General features: G+C 43.6%; 1 protein-coding gene across 10 annotated transcripts in view; it reads right to left on the bottom strand.

The window, feature by feature from the left end:
• The window catches only part of LMO3 (LIM domain only 3), an 82,838-nt gene that overhangs the window by 60,833 nt on the left and 2,483 nt on the right, over positions 1 to 19,522 (bottom strand). For 2 of the 10 annotated variants that reach the window (XM_043539160.1, XM_043539162.1), the window contains exon 3: positions 4,862 to 5,075. In XM_043539160.1, the coding sequence (XP_043395095.1) occupies positions 4,862 to 5,067 (206 nt within the window). In that variant the 5' untranslated portion in view covers positions 5,068 to 5,075. Of the gene's footprint in view, positions 1 to 4,861; positions 5,076 to 16,395; positions 16,576 to 17,462; positions 17,530 to 17,762; positions 17,985 to 18,395; positions 18,759 to 19,236 lie in introns of those variants that run through there. The other 8 variants (XM_043539151.1, XM_043539170.1, XM_043539173.1 and 5 more) reach the window with 8 other exon arrangements.

The raw sequence follows: 19,522 nt of genomic DNA, 5'->3' as shown, positions 1-19,522 counted from the left end.
CAGAAAGATGCAATGTCTGACATTGATTTTATGATATCTGTTGTTTTGGGGCCCATTTCTGCGAACTTACTCATATGAATAGTCCTGTAGACTCCAACAAGAATAATTAAATTAAATAAGGTTTTCCAGGATCAGGCCCTTAGTAAGGAAAAGTGAGCTCTATGCTCCAATCCCGCAAACACATGTAAGTAGGTAAACTTGGAGTTCAGTGCGACTTAGTGCTTCATTCTTGGACAGTTCCTTCCCTGAGTTAAGAAAGCTGATTAAGCATGGTACAGTTTAGAATACACTCCATACCCAACTACTCCTAGTGTTTTCCCTGGAAAAAACACTCGAGTTTATCTATGTACGTATTTTTGGATGAGTTAATATCCTGGGTGTCTGCAGTTTTTTTAATGCACTTTCCACTATGTTAAGGGTGGGTGGGGGGGGAGTGTGGCAGAGGAGAACAGGAGCTATTAATCAGCATGAGACATTTTAAAAGTGCCTTCTCTTGAATTTCACTCGAAGTATTCCTATTACGTATTTTTAAATAATAAATTACCTTTGGAGTAAGGGCAACTGTACAGGCAAGACTGAATCAAACTCAAACAATTCATATCTTTGCAGCCTGCAAACCTTATCCATCTTTCCACAATCTAAATATTTTACAGATGCAATATCTTTATGATGTTTATGCCTGAACGCTTTACTTTCTGTAGTGTGCTTTCATTCTTTACAAGATCTGTGCCAATATTTTTTTGAACTTGGTTTGTCTCTGAAGTCTTCAGCCAAAAGCAAAGGAAATAAAATACAATTCACTATCTTCCCTAACTAAAAGTAATCTAGTCATCTATATAGCTGTTCAGTGATACTTTTAAAGTCCATAGTAAATTCACAAGCTAAATCATCATTAAGCCTATACGAAAAAAGGAAGAATTTTAACGTTTTGTATTTCCCTCTCCCACAAAGATCCTATATGCAAAAAAAAAAGCCCACCCTAATATTTATTTTGTGAATCCTTCTCCTATGATCTGTTTGCCTGGCTAGAGACTCTTGCCTGGCAAAAGTAATAGAAGTTCTGATTTTTTTTTTTAAATCCATCTGAACATGGAAATTGAATTAGAAACCATATTCTCTGTGTCTACTAAGAGGTATGCACTCCAGCATTTAGCGTCATGGAGCTGAGTTAAAACTAGAAATGGTGAAGATAATTTAGCTACGTGAATGCCTACTCTTCAGTGAAATGCTGCCAAAATTAAATAGGAATGAAACAGCACTTTGTAGTCATTGGTCGCTCAGCAGGGTTTGTGTAGTTAAAAACCTAAGTGAAAAGGGTGATTGACCTACATTGCTACTAGCTTAGCACAGCTGTAGTTTCATATTTTCACTGCTTCTGAGGAAGCTCATTATTTAATGCAACTGAGTTACATGTAATTGTCAGCCTTTCATTTTACACTTTGGGCCAGATATTAGTCTCAGATGTGCGGCACAAATTGCCATGCATCTGGAAATACCCACTGCGGCACATGTGTGCGCAAGCAGAGAAGCAACCCTGGAGATAGGGCCACGCATGCTTTGGGCCTAAAATAAGGATGCTGCCCTGTGGTGCTAATGAACATGCAAAAGTCAAGTGAGCAGACAGAGTAGGAAAAAACTCTGCCACCTGAGAAGGGTAACAATGGGCATTTTCCATTTTAAAGTTCTTTTTGTAAAAAGTTCCCTGTGATACATAACTAAAGCATATTTCATACAACTCATACCTGTGGATTAAATAAGTAATAACCTTCCAGTTAACAACCAGTCTGATATGTTAACAGCCCAAGGGCTGTTAACATAACAACTGGTCATTAACTGCCATAATGACAGATTTCAAAGAGAATATCACTCTTGTAAATGGACATGCTGCCACTCAGAATGGAGGAGAGATTGGGATAGGTCGATACATTAAGATGTCATTTCACATTGCTGGAGAAAAACTGTTTGTATTAATAGTATGTTCCATTTACTATAATTGGATGCAAAATATGAGAGTGAACCTAAATTCCTTAAATTAAGTCTTTTTCACTTCTTAACCTAAGAGTGTGAGAGCAGGAGACAGACGCTTGCAGGGAAACTATATTCTGCATCTCATTTTCATGGAAAGTTATTTCTAATACTGAGCCCTTTCTTTATACAAGTGAAATTCCTTCCTGGTTAACAGAATAGGGCTCATTCCTGCAGCACCCACCGCAACTGTCCCTCTAATCGAGGTGAATTGTCCCTCTGAAGTCACTGGGACAACTCACATGTGTAAGGATGAGGCCACCAATGGAGCCTCTGGGACATAGCTTGTTACATCTTACTACAGAGACGTCCCCTGCTTAGAAAGCAGGAGTTAATGATGTTAAACTAATTTTACTTTTAACTAGGAGAGTTAGTTTGAATCGAGTTCAGGAGTTCCAGTTATCCATTGCCAATCACAATGGTATCGAGTGCCGATATTGAGAAACTACTACTTTTCAGAATGAATTTTAAGTACACACAAAAGATTTGAAGAAGGGTGAAAGACAGGAAGCCTCCCTGCAAACAACCTAGGTCACCCTCCTCTCCCCAGTTTGATAATCTGACCATGTAAAGCACACAGAGTGGCTCCATTATTGCTTCTAGAATTTCTGGAATGGCTGTCTTATTGAAAACCAACAAACAGAAAAAAATTATTAAACTATTTTACTCTTTTAGTATCATTTGAAGTCACATATCCTCTAGAGGGCACCACATAAATTAATAGGAAGCTAATACAGTTTTATATGTAACTGACTAAAACGCCGTTTACAGTTAAAAAGATTTTAAGAGGATAGTTTGAAGCTGTAATCTAACCCTAATCTGTTCGTTAGCACCAAGTAATTTATTCTTCATATTCATATCAAAGAAGTTTTCATATTTTTGTAAGCTATTTGCCTACAAAGCTAGAGAACAACTAGCACCTTCATTAGCATTATAATGAAGATTACTTGTACAGGTTCACTGCATAACTAAGTGATAAGGCAATGAGGAATATGACTATCTGCAATTACCTTAAGTGCATCAGTTTGAAGTTTAGTGTAAATACGAAGTTTGAGTCTATGCACTCACAAATATCACTACAGAATAAGCACCATGACTAAATTTTGATGAATCCACAGCCAGATGAGAAATATTTAAACCTGACAGGGATACGATTTATCTCCCCTGTTGGTTGTAGTTACACCAATCAGAAAAGCAAACACTGTGTATGGATGATAAACTGACTTATGTGCAGGTTTCAAGTGTGGTTATATTCAGACAAATGACTTTGTAGAAATGGGGCCCCTTCGTACTTGCATATTAGGTCAAACTGTCTTCAAGCTCAGTGTACTGGCAAACCAAGTTTTCACTCAAGTGAACTGTGCAGAGCCCAAGCAGCCACAGAAGAACAAGCTGGGTTCTAGTCTGCACGACACACACACACACACCCACCCACCCACCCCAGAACGGTCACCACCTAATGTTCCAAATGCTTGATCATTTTCTGCTGTTGATTTGAGAAGCACATGGAACACATTTTTATTTTGAGCGCTCAAATTTGCTTAACTAGCTGATAGAAAATACAAAGACACCGATAAACCTGTAACTCTGTAATGGCTTTTCCCATGTGACTTTTGCCCCTCCCACTACTGCATAATCATTTGAAATGGGGGGAGAGGGGGAGAAATCAATCTTAAAAATTAGTTTGAAAATTAGGAGAGAAGCTAGGTTGTCACCATGAAATAAGATTATTTTTTTCTGCATTTTGAGACCACGGCCATGAGCATACGACTGACAATTGTACATTAATTCCTTTAGATATGGTTTTCAGCCCTTTCAAGCAACTGTACCAATATGTTGGAATAAGGCCTCACTAACTACTTCACTGGCACCCTCACCACAAGAATCTCAGGGTCCAAACTCGATGCTGAGCTCCACCACACCTGTGCTGCACTACCTTGCATTCAGTTCAGTGTTCTCCAACCTGTAATGGTGGGCTTCACAAGGAAAAACACGCCACATTACACAAGACTGTGTTAGAAGCGCCTCAAGTTGTATCAGAGATCAGAGTGTGTATAACTGAATGGAAGATACCAAGCAGCAGTACAGAGCTCACACCTGTGTTCCCCTCCCACAATCTGATCATCATTAAGGCAGGGAGATGTAATGAGGCCAGCCAGCAGAGTACCAGTGACCACCAGTATAGTATTTCACATTAATTTGTGTTGCTGTATTTTTCTGGGGTGTATGGCCATTTTAGACCTACCACCTAATCTATTTTAGGGCTTGTCTGCACAGTGGGGTAACGTGCTTTATGAGGGTGAGAGTTCTACCATGCACTAACATATTATACATTATTGGGTCCATGTAGACTTTGCTGGGGTGCACTTAAGGGTCCCAAGTGCATGTCAATGTAGTACTGTTCTAAACAGCACTACATTAAAACACACCAGCAGGGTCTAACATAGTGAGCTTTAAAACTCTGCACTTTTGTTGTAAGAGGTAGAAAGGATTCCTCCAAGTTTGGGGTGGAAGCACAGCAGAGTGCAAAACCTACAATGCTTACACTGCTTGCACTCCTCTCAATAGAAGGATTCAGACACCAGTGTTGTCAGGCTGACATCTATACATTTTACACTGAGTACTATACTTTAAGAAGGTATGCAGTGGGTTATTTCAAGTTGAAGTATTTTCTCTATCATGGCATTCGTTTTATCTGTATAGTACTTAAAATATAGCACTGGGCAAAGATTTTATAGCAGTCAGGGGTTTATTGTTCCAAGGTCTCTCACGTGTAAGACAGATCAAACAGGACTACATGCTTACATACTAGACAACAATAACTCCTCCCTCCTACCTCAGGTAGTCTCTGCGACAAAGGATAAGGTTGGCTTTGGTGTACAAGGTGGAGCCCACCTCCCCCAAACGACAGTCACAGCAAGCACACTTCAGGCAGTCCTCATGCCAATATTTGTCCAGGGCTTTTAGAAGATACCGGTCCTTGATCTTACGGTTGCAGCCAGCACAACCTTTCGGCTTGGTGTCTGGCTGGACTGAGAGCATTTGTATACCTGAAATAAAACAAATGAGACAGAAGAATGGGATCAAAAGAAGTCTCCCCTTCACAGGTGTGAATTTTTCTTCCTAATGCATAAAGCGACAGCTCTTTAGATGAAGTGTATGATCTAAATAGTTAATATCACATTGACAATAGCATTGAGATTCATTTAATCTAACTGATTAGTGCAGATCTCTGCTACGTTCCTTACCTTCTCCCCAACATCCCTGCTTTCTCAGTCACTTGGCAAAAATTGCTCTATAATGGGTTAAAAATTCTCACATAAAATGTCAAACTTCTAATGGCCGAAAATTTGAACAAATCTGAGGAAGAGTTGAATCAGAAGCCCAAAAAAAAAAAATCATCCTAAATTTGATAATATTTAGTATTCGGCACATCCCAAGGATTCACAAATATTAAGCACAAGCGTTCCAATTTTATAGGTGGGAAAAATTGAAGCAATGCGGAGGTATAAGTCTAGATTTTCAAGAGGGCTCAATATTTAGGGCCAGATTTCTGGGAGCTCAGTTCCCATTTAGGCACCCAAAAAAAGGTGACCAAATAGTGAAAGTTAGGAGGTGCTGAGAATTTCTCTGTGAACACTTTTCGTCCAGACTAAATAGCACTAAAGCACTATTGGCCCTAAATGACCTGCACAAGGTCAGTGATTCGCTGGCAAGCAGATCAACAGAACCCACTTCTCCTGATTCTCCCAGCTCTGGCCAGTATACAGTGATATAGAAGAAGACCATTTTATGAACTAACACCTGTTATAACAAACATTCCTTAAGAGATGTAAATGGAATTATAGCAGCTTTAGATAAAACAGTAAATGTCACTTATAAATGAGATGTTGAGTGGCTGACATCTACAGGTTGCAAAATTAAGTTAAAGGGGAAATTGGGGTGGGGAGGTAGACAACTAGGAGAACTGGAAATGATACTGTGGGCTTGTCTACACTTACCAGGGGAATCGATGTGTGGTGATCGACTGCTGATGCATCGATTTAGTGAGTCTAGTGAAGACCCGCTAAATCGACCACAGATCGTTCTCCCGTCAACTCCTGTACTCCACCTGAACGAGAAGCGCAAGGGGAGTTGACGGGACAGCCCATGTCTCCCATCAACATAGCATAGCGTGGACCCCGCAGTAAGTAGATCTAATTACGTCCACTTCAGCTATGTTATTCACGTAGCTGAAGTTGCTTAACTTAGATCGATTACCCCCCCGTAGTGTAGACAAGGCCTTAGTTGCTATGTGTCCTTTGGCGATAATCAGGAGCAGGGCACAACTGCACTAGTTTTAACAGTTTAAAAAAACACATCTTGAAAGATCTTCAAAGATCTTGAAAAGGTATGTCTCTAGGTTACTAGTTTGAATTCCACCCCAGATCGGCATAGTTATCTGACTGATCCTTTAAAATCCAAGCATTTCCCTCCTCTGCCCCCGGCATCTCAAAGTCCTCCCACTTTAAACGGGTAACAGGGCTATATTATTGCTCCTTGCATTACATCAGGCAGGCAGCAAAGAAAGAGAGAGAGAATGCACCAAACACACACTGACATTACTATATTTTTTCCAGTGTTTCAAGCCAAGCATATAAGTTTGTATTTTTAATAAGAGTGCACCCAATTATAAATATTACAATCACAGGTTTCAGAGCAGTAGCTGTGTTAGTCTGTATCAGCAAAAAGAACGAGGAGTTCTTGTGGCACCTTAGAGACTAACAAATATATTTGAGCATAAGCTTTCACGGACTAAAACCCACTTCATCAGATGCATGCAGTGGAAAATACAGTAGGAAGGTGTACACACACACACACACACACACACAGAACATGAAAAAATATTGGGTCTCATAGTCAAATGTGAAAGATCTGAGCAATACAATAAAGAACCCCAACCCAGAATCAAGTGTTACTACCCACACCCCTAGCCTAGAGAGGCTAACAGAGGGAGTTTGCTTGGGGAGAGCCCACTGAGGCTTACATCTTGCTGGCTTCTCTGAATAGTTACTACAACTCCTGAGGAAGCTAGTAGAAAGAATGGGGAGTGTTCAGCTGTTGTGACCTGCACTGGATGTGCCATGTTTGTCTTTCTTCCACAGGACAGAAGCGACTTTGTCTGTATAAAGTGCAAGCTGGTCTCCATATTGGAAGAGAAGGTTCAAGGTCTGGAGCAACAGGTCTCGACCCTGCGTTGCATAAGAGAAACTGACAATTTCCTGGACAGACGTCAGGATATGCTTTTACAGACACAACGTTCTGAAGATTCAGAGCAGGCTGCATTGTGGGGACAGGAGAAGGGTAAAGAAATTTGGCAGCATGTGACCTCCAGAAGAGGAAAGGGGAGCGTCCATATACCAGCAACGCAGATACAGGTAAGTAACCATTTTCATGTTCTCTCCACAGGTACTAATGCAGAGAGTGGACTAGATGATATATCTGAGGGAAGGGAACAGAAGGAGACTCCGCTGATTGGAAGGCATGAGATGCACTATCTTAGGGTTGGGGATTCCATGACCACTGCTCCCAAGAGAAGGAGACGGGTGGTGGTGGTCAGGGACTCTCTCCTCAGGGGAACTGAGTCATCTATCTGCCGCCCCGACCGGGAAAACCGAGAAGTCTGCTGCTTGCCAGGAGCTAGGATTCACGATGTGACGGAGAGACTGCCGAGACTCATCAAGCCCTTGGATCGCTATCCCTTCCTGCTTCTCCACGTGGGCACCAATGATACTGCCAAGAATGACCTTGAGGAGATCACTGCAGACTACGTGGCTCTGGGAAGAAGGATAAAGGAGTTTGAGGTGCAAGTGGTGTTCTCGTCCATCCTCCCCGTGGAAGGAAAAGGCCTGGGTAGAGACCGTCAAATCTCAGTGGAAGTCAATGAATGGCTACGCAGGTGGTGTCTGAGAGAAGGCTTTGGATTCTATGACCATGGGATGGTGTTCCAAGAAGGAGGAGTGCTAGGCAGAGATGGGCTCCACCTAATGAAGAGAGGGAAGAGAATCTTCGCAAGCAGGCTGGCTAGCCTAGTGAGGAGGGCTTTAAACTAGGTTCACCAGGGGAAGGAGACCAAAGCCCTGAGGTAAGTGGGGGACGTGGGATATCAGGAGGAAGCACGAGCAGGAGCGCGCGAGAGGGGAGGGCTCCTGCCTCATACTGAGAGAGGGACGATCAGCAAGTTCTCAAGTGCCTATACATGAATGCAAGAAGCCTGGGAAACAAGCAGGGAGAACTGGAAGTCCTGGCACAGTCAAGGAATTATGATGTAATTGGAACAACAGAGACTTGGTGGGATAACTCACATGACTGGAGTACTGTCGTGGATGGATATAAACTGTTCAGGAAGGACAGGCAGGGCAGAAAAGGTGGGGGAGTTGCATTGTATGTCAGGGAGCAGTATGACTGCTCAGAGCTCAAGTATGAAACTGCAGAAAAACCTGAGAGTCTCTGGATTAAGTTTAGACACGTGAGCATCAAGGGTGATGTCATGGTGGGAGTCTGCTATAGACCACCGGACCCGGGGGGGGGGGGGGGGGGGGGGGGGGGGGGGGGCGATGAGGTGGACGAGGCTTTCTTCCAGCAACTCATGGAAATACTAGATTGCAGGCCCTGGTTCTCATGGGAGACTTCAATCACCCCGATAACTGCTGGGAGAGCAATACAGCGGTGCACAGACAATCCAGGAAGTTTTTGGAATGTGTAGGGGACAATTTCCTGGTGCAAGTGCTGGAGGAACCAAACTAGGGGCAGAGCTCTTCTTGACCTGCTGCTCACAAACCGGGAAGAATTAGTAGGGGAAGCAAAAGTGGATGGAAACCTAGGAGGCAGTGACCATGAGTTGGTAGAGTTCAGGATCCTGACACAGGGAAGAAAGGAGAGCAGCAGAATACGGACCCTGGACTTCAGAAAAGCAGACTCTCTCCCCCGGGGATGATGCCCATCAGTTCCCTGAGGGAGTCAAACACAAGGGGGAAAGGAGTCCAGGAGAGCTGGCTGTATTTTAAAGAATCCTTACTGAGGTTACAGGGACAAACCATCCCGATGTGTAGAAAGAATAGTAAATATGGCAGGCGACCAGCTTGGCTTCACAATGAAATCCTTGCTGCTCTTAAATACAAAAAAGAAGCTTACAAGAAGTGGAAGACAAAATGTCCAAGGATGAGTATAAAAATATTGCTCAGGCATGCAGGAGTGAAATCAGGAAGGCCAAATCACACCTGGAGTTGCAGCTAGCAAGAGATGTTAAGAGTAACAAGAAGGGTTTCTTCAGGTATGTTGGCAACAAGAAGAAAGTCAAGGAAAGCGCGGGCCCCTTACTGAATGAGGGAGGCAACCTAGTGACAGAGGACATACTCAATGCTTTTTTTGCCTCTGTCTTCACGAACAAGATCAGCTCCCAGACTACTGCACTGGGCAGCACAGCATGGGGAGGAGATGACCAGCCCTCTGTGGAGAAAGAAGTGGTTTGGGACTATTTAGAAAAGCTGGATGAGCACAAGTCCATGGGGCCAGATGTGCTGCATCTGAGAGTGCTAAAGGAGTTGGCGGATGTGATTGCAGAGCCATTGGCCATTATCTTTGAAAACTCACGGCGATCGGGGGAAGTCCCGGAGGACTGGAAAAAGGCTAATGTAGTGCCCATCTTTAAAAAAGGGAAGGAGGAGGATCCTGGGAACTACAGGCCAGTCAGCCTCACCTCCGTCCCTGGAAAAATCATGGAGCAGGTCCTCAAGGAATCAATTCTGAAGCACTTAGAGGAAAGTGATCAGGAACAGTCAGCATGGATTCACCAAGGGCAAGTCATGCCTGACTAATCTAATTGCCTTGTAGGACGAGATAACTGGTTCTGTGGATGAGGCAAAAGCAGTGGACGTGTTGTTCATTGACTTTAGCAAAGCTTTTGACACGGTCTCCCACAGTATTCTTGCCTGCAAGTTAAAATAGTATGGGCTGGATGAATGGACTATAAAGGTGGATAGAAAGCTGGCTAGATTGTCGGGCTCAACAGGTAGTGATCCATGTCTAGTTGGCAGTCGGTATCAAGTGGAATGCCCCAGGGGTCGGTCCTGGGGCCGGTTTTGTCCAATATCTTCATAAATGATCTGGAGGATGGTGTGGATTGCACCTTCAGCAAGTTTGCAGATGACACTAAACTGGGAGGAGTGGTAGATACGCTGGAGGCTAAGGATAGGATACAGAGGGACCTAGACAAATTAGAGGATTCGGCCAAAAGAAATCTGATGAGGTTCAACAAAGACAAGTGCAGAGTCCCGCACTTAAGACAGAAGAATCCCATGCACCGCTACAGACTAGGGACTGAATGGCTAGGCAGCAGTTCTGCAGAAAAAGGACCTAGGGGTTACAGTGGATGAGAAGCTGGATATGAGTCAACAGTGTGCCCTTATTGCCAAGAAGGCTAACAGCATTTTGGGCTGTATAAGTAGAAGCACTGCCAGCAGATCGAGGGACGTGATCGTTCCCCTCTATTTGACATTGGTGAGGCCTCATCTGAAGTACTGTGTCCAGTTTTGGGCCCCACACTACAAGAAACGTGGAAAAATTGGAAAGAGTCCAGTGGAGGGCAACAAAAATGATTAGGGGACTGGAACACATGACTTAGGAGGAGAGGCTGAGGGAACTGGGATTGTTTAGTCTGCAGAAGAGAAGAATGAGGGGGGATTTGATAGCTGCTTTCAACTACCTGAAAGGGGGTTCCAAAGAGGATGGATCTAGACTGTTCTCAGTGGTAGCAGATGACAGAACAAGGAGTAATGGTCTCAAGTTGCAGTGGGGGAGGTTTAGGTTGGATTTTAGGAAAAACTTTTTCACTAGGAGGGTGGTGAAACACTGGAATGCGTTACCTAGGGAGGTGGTGGAATCTCCTTCCTTTGAAGTTTTTAAGGTCAGGCTTGACAAAGCCCTGGCTGGGATAATTTAGTTGGGGATTGGTCCTGCTTTGAGCAGGGGGTTGGACTAGATGACCACCTGAGGTCTCTTCCAACCCTGATATTTTATGATTCTATACACTCTCCCTTCTCAGGCAGAGGTTGGGAAAATAGAAGGGCTCGGCTCCATGCCCTGAAGGCTGGATGTGGGCTCTGTGAGAGCAATGAAGGACAGCAATAACCAGAGTTATGGACTCTTCACCAAGAATGCCCTACCACCCACTGTTTTAAAAGCTGGGGACTGCAAGATTCAGCTTATCAGCTGATCCCTCCTGGTATGTTACCATAACAGTTGAAAGAAGCAGTCTGAGGTAGCTACAACCTGAGCTAGGTAAGAGATTAAGCTCACATAAGCCAACAGGAAGCCAGTGTAGACTTTGAAACACTGTTCTGCCTTTATGACTGGCACTACTAAGACAAGTTGCCTCATTCTGCGCCAGCTGTAGATTCCAAGTGGTCTTTAAGTGCAGTTGCATGAAGAACACATGATTACAGTGGTCTGCATAGATTCTAGATCCAGTTAAGAGGCTTTTGGGGTGGGCGGGGCAGAGGGAGTAACTTAAGTTTTACCTCAGAAGCTCTGTGGTCACTGAAGTTAGAACAGGTTTCACAGTAGCAGCCGTGTTAGTCTGTATCCACAAAAAGAACAGGACGACTTGGGGCACCTTAGAGACTAACAAATTTATTAGAGCCTAAGTTTTCGTGGGCTACAGCCCTCTTCATCCCCACTCGCACTGTGGCATGCCCCAGTATAGTCCCATTCCCCCACCATCTATTAGTCATTTGTTAGATTAACATTACATGTAAAATACTTAGTAACACAAAGCAACCCAAAATACAACAGTGCTAATTTGAGAGATGTCAACAGCTCATAAAAATTGAACAATTTTATTTTTCTCTGTGTTTTGCCCTCCCCCCGTAGCATCTCTCAATAAATTGACCTTCACTGCTCCCAGCAGATATGGACATAATCTCCATTTTACATATGGGGAACTGAGGCACAGATTAAGTGACTTTCCCAAGGTCACAGGGAAGAGCCGGGGCGGGGGGGAAAGGGGGGAAAAAAAAAAAAAAAAAAAAGCAGAATACCCATGTCATAGGACAGTGTCTTAAGCCCTTTCTATGGCAGCTTACACCGTGCTCCTCCACCCACAAGCAGCATGCATGGAGCAGCACTTAAATGCAGCCATGAATGGAGGTTAAGGGCAGCAGTCAAACAGCACACAGCAAAACACCTTTGAAGAACATTTGTCAAGAACACTGGAGAAAAAAAAAACCTTATGGAAAAATCCCACTGGATATTTAATACCCACTCAGAGCAAAGAGAAACCTCAGTGTTTAAAGTTTCCTCTGACATAAGCATTTGTTAAATATCAGTGCCGTGCATGGCTTTGCACAAGGCAGTCTCGAAACCACATACACATTGCTAACACTCTGAAACCTGTCCATATACACAATGTAAACCAGTAAAAAAAGATGGATGAATAACAAGCCTAAATTGCTTGGAATTTGGTTTTAAAAGTTCAGAAGGATGAAGGACTCTACTAGGACCTGAAACTTTAGCTTCAGGGCATCCAGGTTAAAATAAGGGCTTAAAAAAAAATCTTAAGTGTAAAAATTTTCACTTGATAGGCAACCATGGTAGAGAATCCAGGCTGGCAGTCTCTGATCCTAATTGATCAAACCCGCGTGCAAATGTCCTTTTTCAGTCTGAAGTGAACAAGCTTCAAGAACCAATGCAAGGCTCAAAAATCTGAGCATTAAAATAATCAAACCTCATGATTCCCCAGAAGGCTTGTCTGAGGTCATCACGTTATAAATAAGGATGTGGCCTGCAGGGTCTTTCAACTGTAAAAGTACATAGAAAATGTAATGCAAAGGTAAGGATATGGTCAAAGGTAATGTCAAGATTTTTAACTGTATTCACTGCTCAAGCAGAGACATGAGAAGGGAGAGCGTCCTTATGTCCCAACCCACTGACACGATCTGTTTTTTTGGGGCTGAGGTAAAGGTGGCTCAAATGCATCCAACTGGCAATATCTGTCTTCTCATGAAGGACAACATTTGTAGGGTCCATTGGGGGACGGAGAGGTTTTTCACATCAGCTGCATTAGGTTGAAGCCTCATCCCTTTTGGTGAAAATTCATCCAATGCAATTGATGTTTAACATTGCTTGAGATTTGTTTTCAAGTATTTTAGTACTTTTCCTCAAAGTCGTCCTTATAGTGTCCCACTTGTCACCCCTCCCCACCAAAAAAAGGTGTTGGCATTGCCTAGTAGACTCTTAGGATACACCCCCCTCCTCTTTGTAAACCCTGGACAATTTCTATCCCCTCATTTCTCAAGCAGAGTTTCCAATTTTTTTTTCCATTGTGTGGGTCACATTAACACAGATGGCCTCATGGACAAGCTCTCGCCCATTAAGGACCCAATACGATCCTCATGGCAACTATAGCAATTGCTTACATGGAAAGTGATCAATTAAATTAAAAGATGGCCAAAAATATATTAGTCTGAAATAAAGAGTGCCAGCATCTTACTGTCAACCAGCTCTCCACGGACCACTCTCTGGATACTTCTGTTCTAAGGAAGAACTGGAGGACTCCCTGTGGATACAGTCACCACCCAAACACTCTGACTGGTCGTTGCTGAACTGGCAGAAGTAACGTGAACCCCTTTGGGGCACAAGCTACTGCGATCAGCCTTTCCAAAACACACTCAACTCAGTGAGTAGAGCAGCTGATCTGTAAAACTAAACCAAGGTTTCCCTACACAGAGTGCAGAGCACTACCAATTATCTATCACAGATCTAGAGTCGAGACTGATCACAATTATTGACCCTAGTTTGCCACTCTCAAATTAACATTTCTTAATAGTCCTGATATATTATCAAGGGTTTTTTTTTTTGTTTTTTTTAAAGTCACAGCAGATAGCACAGCTTTGTAGCTTGAAAAATTTTTTCCTAGACACCATCTTCTACCCTTTGAATTCATGGTGAAAGGGAAGAGAAGATTTCTATCTTCTGATTTACTGATTCCTGGACTTTATCCTAGTCTCCCATAACCAAATCCTTCAAAAATGACTCATTCCCATTCCTTTTATTTAGAATGTACTGTGAAATGGCTGTCAATCTGTGGATATGAACTCCACAAGGGGGGGGGAGGGGGAGAGAATAGGCTCCTGAAAATAGAGTATACAGCAAAGAATTAAAAAAAAATCTCAAATCTCACTCCAAGTTTATCACCATTACTCACCCTCTTCCTCAATTTGAGGGAAACAAGTATTTGGTGTAACCAGACAATAGAATATTTGCAATGCAGACCTAACATTTGCAATGAAGATCAGTGCCCCCATTGTGGAAGGTGCTGGACAGAACATACTGTTCTTCCCTACAGAGTTGATATTTAGTCTTAAACTAAAGTATCAGTCAGAGGCTAAGCATCTGACTTTTCCATTCGTATTCTGCACTGGCTCATTTGAACACTTAGGGCTAAATTTTGCGTTTGGTTAGGCACAGCTCCTACCAATATCAATGGGCTATACCTCACAAAGGGCCAAATTTCACCCATGTTTTAAAAAGACTAGTTTGGATAACTTGTTTAATTAATCTTAAAATTAAAGAATTTTCAAAGATGATACACAAAATCAACAAAAGAGTTAAAGATTCAGGGGAGGCGGAAAAACCCAAAACATTTTTCAGTATAGCTGCCGCACCCCCTTGATAGGGTTTCAATCATATACAGGGTTTACAGTTTGGTTCAATGGCTCTCAGCACCCCCACTATCCAAATTGTTCCAGCGCCCCTGCTTTTGAGATGCCCTAGTTGCTTGTAGTCACACACTTACAAAGCAGCCAACAGCTTCTCTCCCAGCCATTCAGGAGAAAAGAGGATACACTAGTGTTAAAGAAGTTAAGTGTTCATAAACGGAGATACATTTCATAACTTGCTTACAGCACATGAGGAGTGGAAACTAGTTTGAGATTGGCATGTAAATTGTTCTGTGGAAAATTCTTATTGCCTCCGAGACCCTGCTATTCCAAGTTATTTGACAGGTTAAGGGAAATCATAATTAAAAAGAGAGACAAATAGCAGCCTATGCAGTGTGGTGCGCAGAAATAAGTAGAACCATTTCATTTAAACTCTGGTGAGCTTTTAATTGCCTGGATTGCATTGTGAACCAGCCGAACGGTTGATTGCTTCCATTATGCTCTCTTGTTCTGTGCCATTCATCCGCACAGGCTCAGCTTCTGTAGTTAACACAACAAAGTAACCGCAACACCCAGGGTTTTTTTTTTTTTTAAATTAAAAAAGTAAGGTTTTTGAGTACTGTGAATGTGGATTCTTTTGTATACTTTTGAGCTAATTTTGCCATAGTAAACAAAAAACTTCACCCCCACTTCTAAAGACATGTATGAATCAGATTTTTTTTTTTTTAAGGGTGAATGCCGGGGGGGGGGGGGGGGGGGGGGAGAAGAGGGTCGAAGAGAAGGGGAGGTTAGATAGATGCTAAAATAGGAACGCAGTCCCATAGCTGGGAGCACTGACACAGATTAAAGAATTTGGCCAACATGGCTATTCGATTGCCAGGAGACACCAAACAAAAGATTCCCCACCTCCCCTTTTGAAAGCTAGATTGGGCCTAAAAGGTTGTTTCTCTCTCTTCATTGGCCCGGAGCATCCCAGCAGGCTGTAGCCCCCTAAGGGACAACCATCCACCTGCTCCCCTGAGCCCCCTAAGGGACAACAATGCAAATAGATGTCCCCCCCGATCTCAGGGACTGGAACTGCTTCTTAACTGTGTTCCTACCCCGACGCCCCTCCTTTTTGGGGGTGGGGGGGAGCAATGATGCTGGGAACCAATTTGATTCCCTTTTTCTCCAATGCAGCTGCAAGGCTCAGAGATACTGACATTTTTCCACTCTTATCAGTTTAATTACAGTTACCATGGCAGCAAAGTGCTAGTGCTTGGCAAAGGCCAACAAGAGATTTGCAAGACTGAGTTCAATTTTGATGCAGCTCACATGCAAAATAAAAATAAAAAAAAAAAAAGAAAGAAACATACATACACTCTACAACAAAGGATCCCTTTTGGAGTTAGACGCTCAAGCCTTTTGTGCTAATTCCTTTTCAAGCCACACAGGGATGGGGCACGGGGTTGCAAGAGAATGTACAATATTTGTTGCACCTAGCAAGATTAATTGGCTTAAGCAGCAGTCCTACAAAACTGTTAAAGGAAGCAAGATTTCAGATCTCTTTAGAACGAACACACACACACACACGCTACAGCACCATATTTAGAAAGAGAGATCAGCCTTTTTAACACTCCCAGAGAGTGCACGGCAGTTGCTAAGTGCAAACTAAGACACGCAATCGAAACCTTACCAAAACTTTTCTCCTTTTTCTGCATGAGTTGACTTAAGAGCGCCTAGACAGCTCCTTCTCGCTGAGCACCAAATCCCAGCCAAAGTAGCGAGTGTTTCCCCAGTTTGGGTCAAACGAGGAGCCTTACGCGCTGCAGCCAGACACACACCAGACAGCCGAAGCGGGGCTATTGTGCAGGCACTTTGGAGACGGGAGGTGGGGGTTAGGGGGACTGGTGGAACAAACACAAGCCGAGCCACTTGCAATGTAGCAGTGTGCAAAATGATGGCGAATGACAAAACCACATGCTTCCCTAACTCTGCCCGTAATCCTATAATCCCAGCGGTCTCTTTTAGCTTCGTGGTAACAAATGGATTTGATTAAACTGTCACATGCCGCGTTAGCCTACCATATCATGTTCAATATGAAAAAAGATCATAAATAGATCTAGTCTTTCATAACACCAATCTGATACCCCCCCCCCCATGTAAAAATATACTGCATCAGCCTGATTCCCAGTCTATTACCCCCTGTGTATTTGGGATTTCACTATCCCCTCTCCCACCCCATTTGCTTCGCCTTAACAAGCAAGCAAAAAAACAAACATCCATTTGTGGCAATGGAGGAGTGCTAATTGCTGGACCCCACGTAAGGGGTTCAAAATAATAACAGAGCCAGTTACAAATTAAACAATTATAAAGAGAGGTGCTGGGATTAGAGCAGGGGGGAAACCATCCACCTGCTCCCCTGATAATGGAGAATAAATTTCGAGACGCTCTGGGAGGAAAAATAATGTGCAAATTGCTGCAGTTTCATGTTTAACTTTGCTGTTTCTCCAGACATTCAGCTGCGCGGGTCTCGCTCAGCATCCTCCGATTGCATGTATTTCATGTCTCATCATTAAAATAATGAAGCCTCACATGATTTAAACAAACCCGTCTCGCCAGAGCTGCAGCTTGAGTGAAAGTTGCAGTGCAGAGACGAGTGGGTATGTGTGTGTTGCAGCCCCAGTTTATGACTCATTAGGAGAGAGAGATGCGCACACACATAAATGACCCAAAGCTTGTGTACCCAGTTGCCTCACTTACCTTCTCAATTAAGCGATACAGGGGGAGGCAGTTCAATAAGCACAGTGGCTGCTTTGTAGCTCTTCTCCTTGGGAAAGGTCAAAAAGAAGCATTGTTTGGGGGGAAAATATAGGGAGGAGCGGGAGAGATGGGGGGGTGGGGGGGGGGGGAAGAGCTCGCTATTCTTTTAAGTTTAAAATAATGAGGTCCTCAAGGATCCGCCAAGTAATTGTGTTGACCGCATCCGAGCTACAGGTGTCCTCCTTTTAGTATCTTGCAATCCAAGGCTGTCTCTCGCCGTCCTGGCTGAAGACAACTTACCTAAAAGCAGCGTGTGAGGAGCCGCGTTGAATGAAGTCAGGGCTTTATCAGCTGCAAAATGCAATCCCTTACCAGCCAGACATAATACAGCAAAAGAAAAGGTCACTCGGTTATTGCAGAGCCCAAGCAGCTCTTGTGGAAGACCACAGAGAAAGCAGCTCCCTTCCGATTTAAGGCTATTTACCTCTCTCCCCCCCTTTCTCCCCCCCCCCCTTTTCCTCTTTCTCCCCCCTCCCGTTCTGCAGCTCACTCAAGTACAGCCGCCCTCGGAAAGTGCAAAGCAGCCAGGAGACAGATTGGGCTTTGTTGGTAATTTCCCATGGTGAAAATTTACAAGCCTGAGAGTGCAGTCAGCAAAACCACATGCATATGCTAGACACAAACACCAGGGACAACCTCTCTCTCTCTAACACACACACAGTGACCTCTACAGAAGCCATTCAGCATCAGTCTCCACAGCCTTCCAGAAACTGACTCAGGGAAAGAGAGGGAGCGTGCACCCTCAAAAAAAAAAAAAAAAGTTGCCCAGGCAAAACAGGAGGGGGAAAAGGCAAGATATTCATCTCTCTGACGCTACTACTTAATCCCAGGACAAACCCTTAAAGTGAAAGTGAAAGCCCATTCAGTACTAACTCTGCGCTGCCAAAATGGGATTTTCAGAACTGCCTGAGAATTCCAGTGTTTTAGTTCCTTCCTCAGCTGGTCCCCAACTTCCAGGCACATCCCCAGATTCCCAATCAGACCTGCCAAGGGGGTCGATCTACCACGCAGGCACATTGGGCACCGCTTGTCATATGCCACCCTTAAATTATCATTTAAACTGACTGCCCACGTCTCATGATAATCCCCAATGAACTCGTTTCTCTGTATGGGATGCCTAGCCCAAAATCTAATGCGAGATCTGACTCTATGCTTAAAGGGTGGAGGGACAGAATCAAATGTTTAAATCTACTTGACCAGAAGACAGACACCCCACCGCCCCCCCCCCCCCCCAAAAAAGAGGTATGGCATACTTGCTAATCAGCTTTGTAACCATGACTGAACGTTTCTTGGCTTTCTACAATAAAAGATGTTGAGCCTGGTCTACTGTAAATAAAGTAAAAAATAATAATAATCCACAGCATCTTCCTTTAACAGCCATCTGCACTTGGAGAAAGACCAGATTAAGAATTTGTGAAGCCAGTTTTCAGACTTCAAAGTGATTCTCTGTTGTCTGCTATTAGAAGCACCACACTAGATTTCCACAAAGCTTTGAAAGATGTCAGCTTACAACGTACCCTAAATTTGAATGACACTCATATTATGGAAGTCTTTCAAGCCCCAAGAAAGATTTAAAACCATTGTAGTACTCTGCCACCAACCCCTCCCCCACATAATCCAGCAGTTCTAATATAAAAAAAATCAAATCAACTTAGTAAATGCACACGGGGGGGGGGAGGGGGAGAGAAGAGACACACTTAGATAACTTCTGTACCTGTGAGATTCCTGATTCTGTTGCCCTCCTCTCTCTAAATGGGATGGGACCAAACTCAGCCACAACCAACCTGAGCAAGCTCCCGAAAAGCACAGTCAGAAGCAGCAGATAAATAAAAGCCCCTTCTGTTGATATGATCTGCAAACAGAGAAAAGCAAGACTCGCCAGAAACCTGCCTTTCTCGTGCACGCACCCATACGCTCAGCGAGCAGACGCACTTCCCTGTGTTTATAGACTACTTCTGCTACCACACCACTCTGAAAATACAGCAGTGCGAGTGTCTCTC

This window comes from Chelonia mydas, chromosome 1 (assembly GCF_015237465.2).
Source record: "Chelonia mydas isolate rCheMyd1 chromosome 1, rCheMyd1.pri.v2, whole genome shotgun sequence".
NCBI classification, from domain to species: domain Eukaryota; kingdom Metazoa; phylum Chordata; order Testudines; family Cheloniidae; genus Chelonia; species Chelonia mydas.
This window is presented reverse-complemented; position numbering and strand designations above follow the sequence as displayed.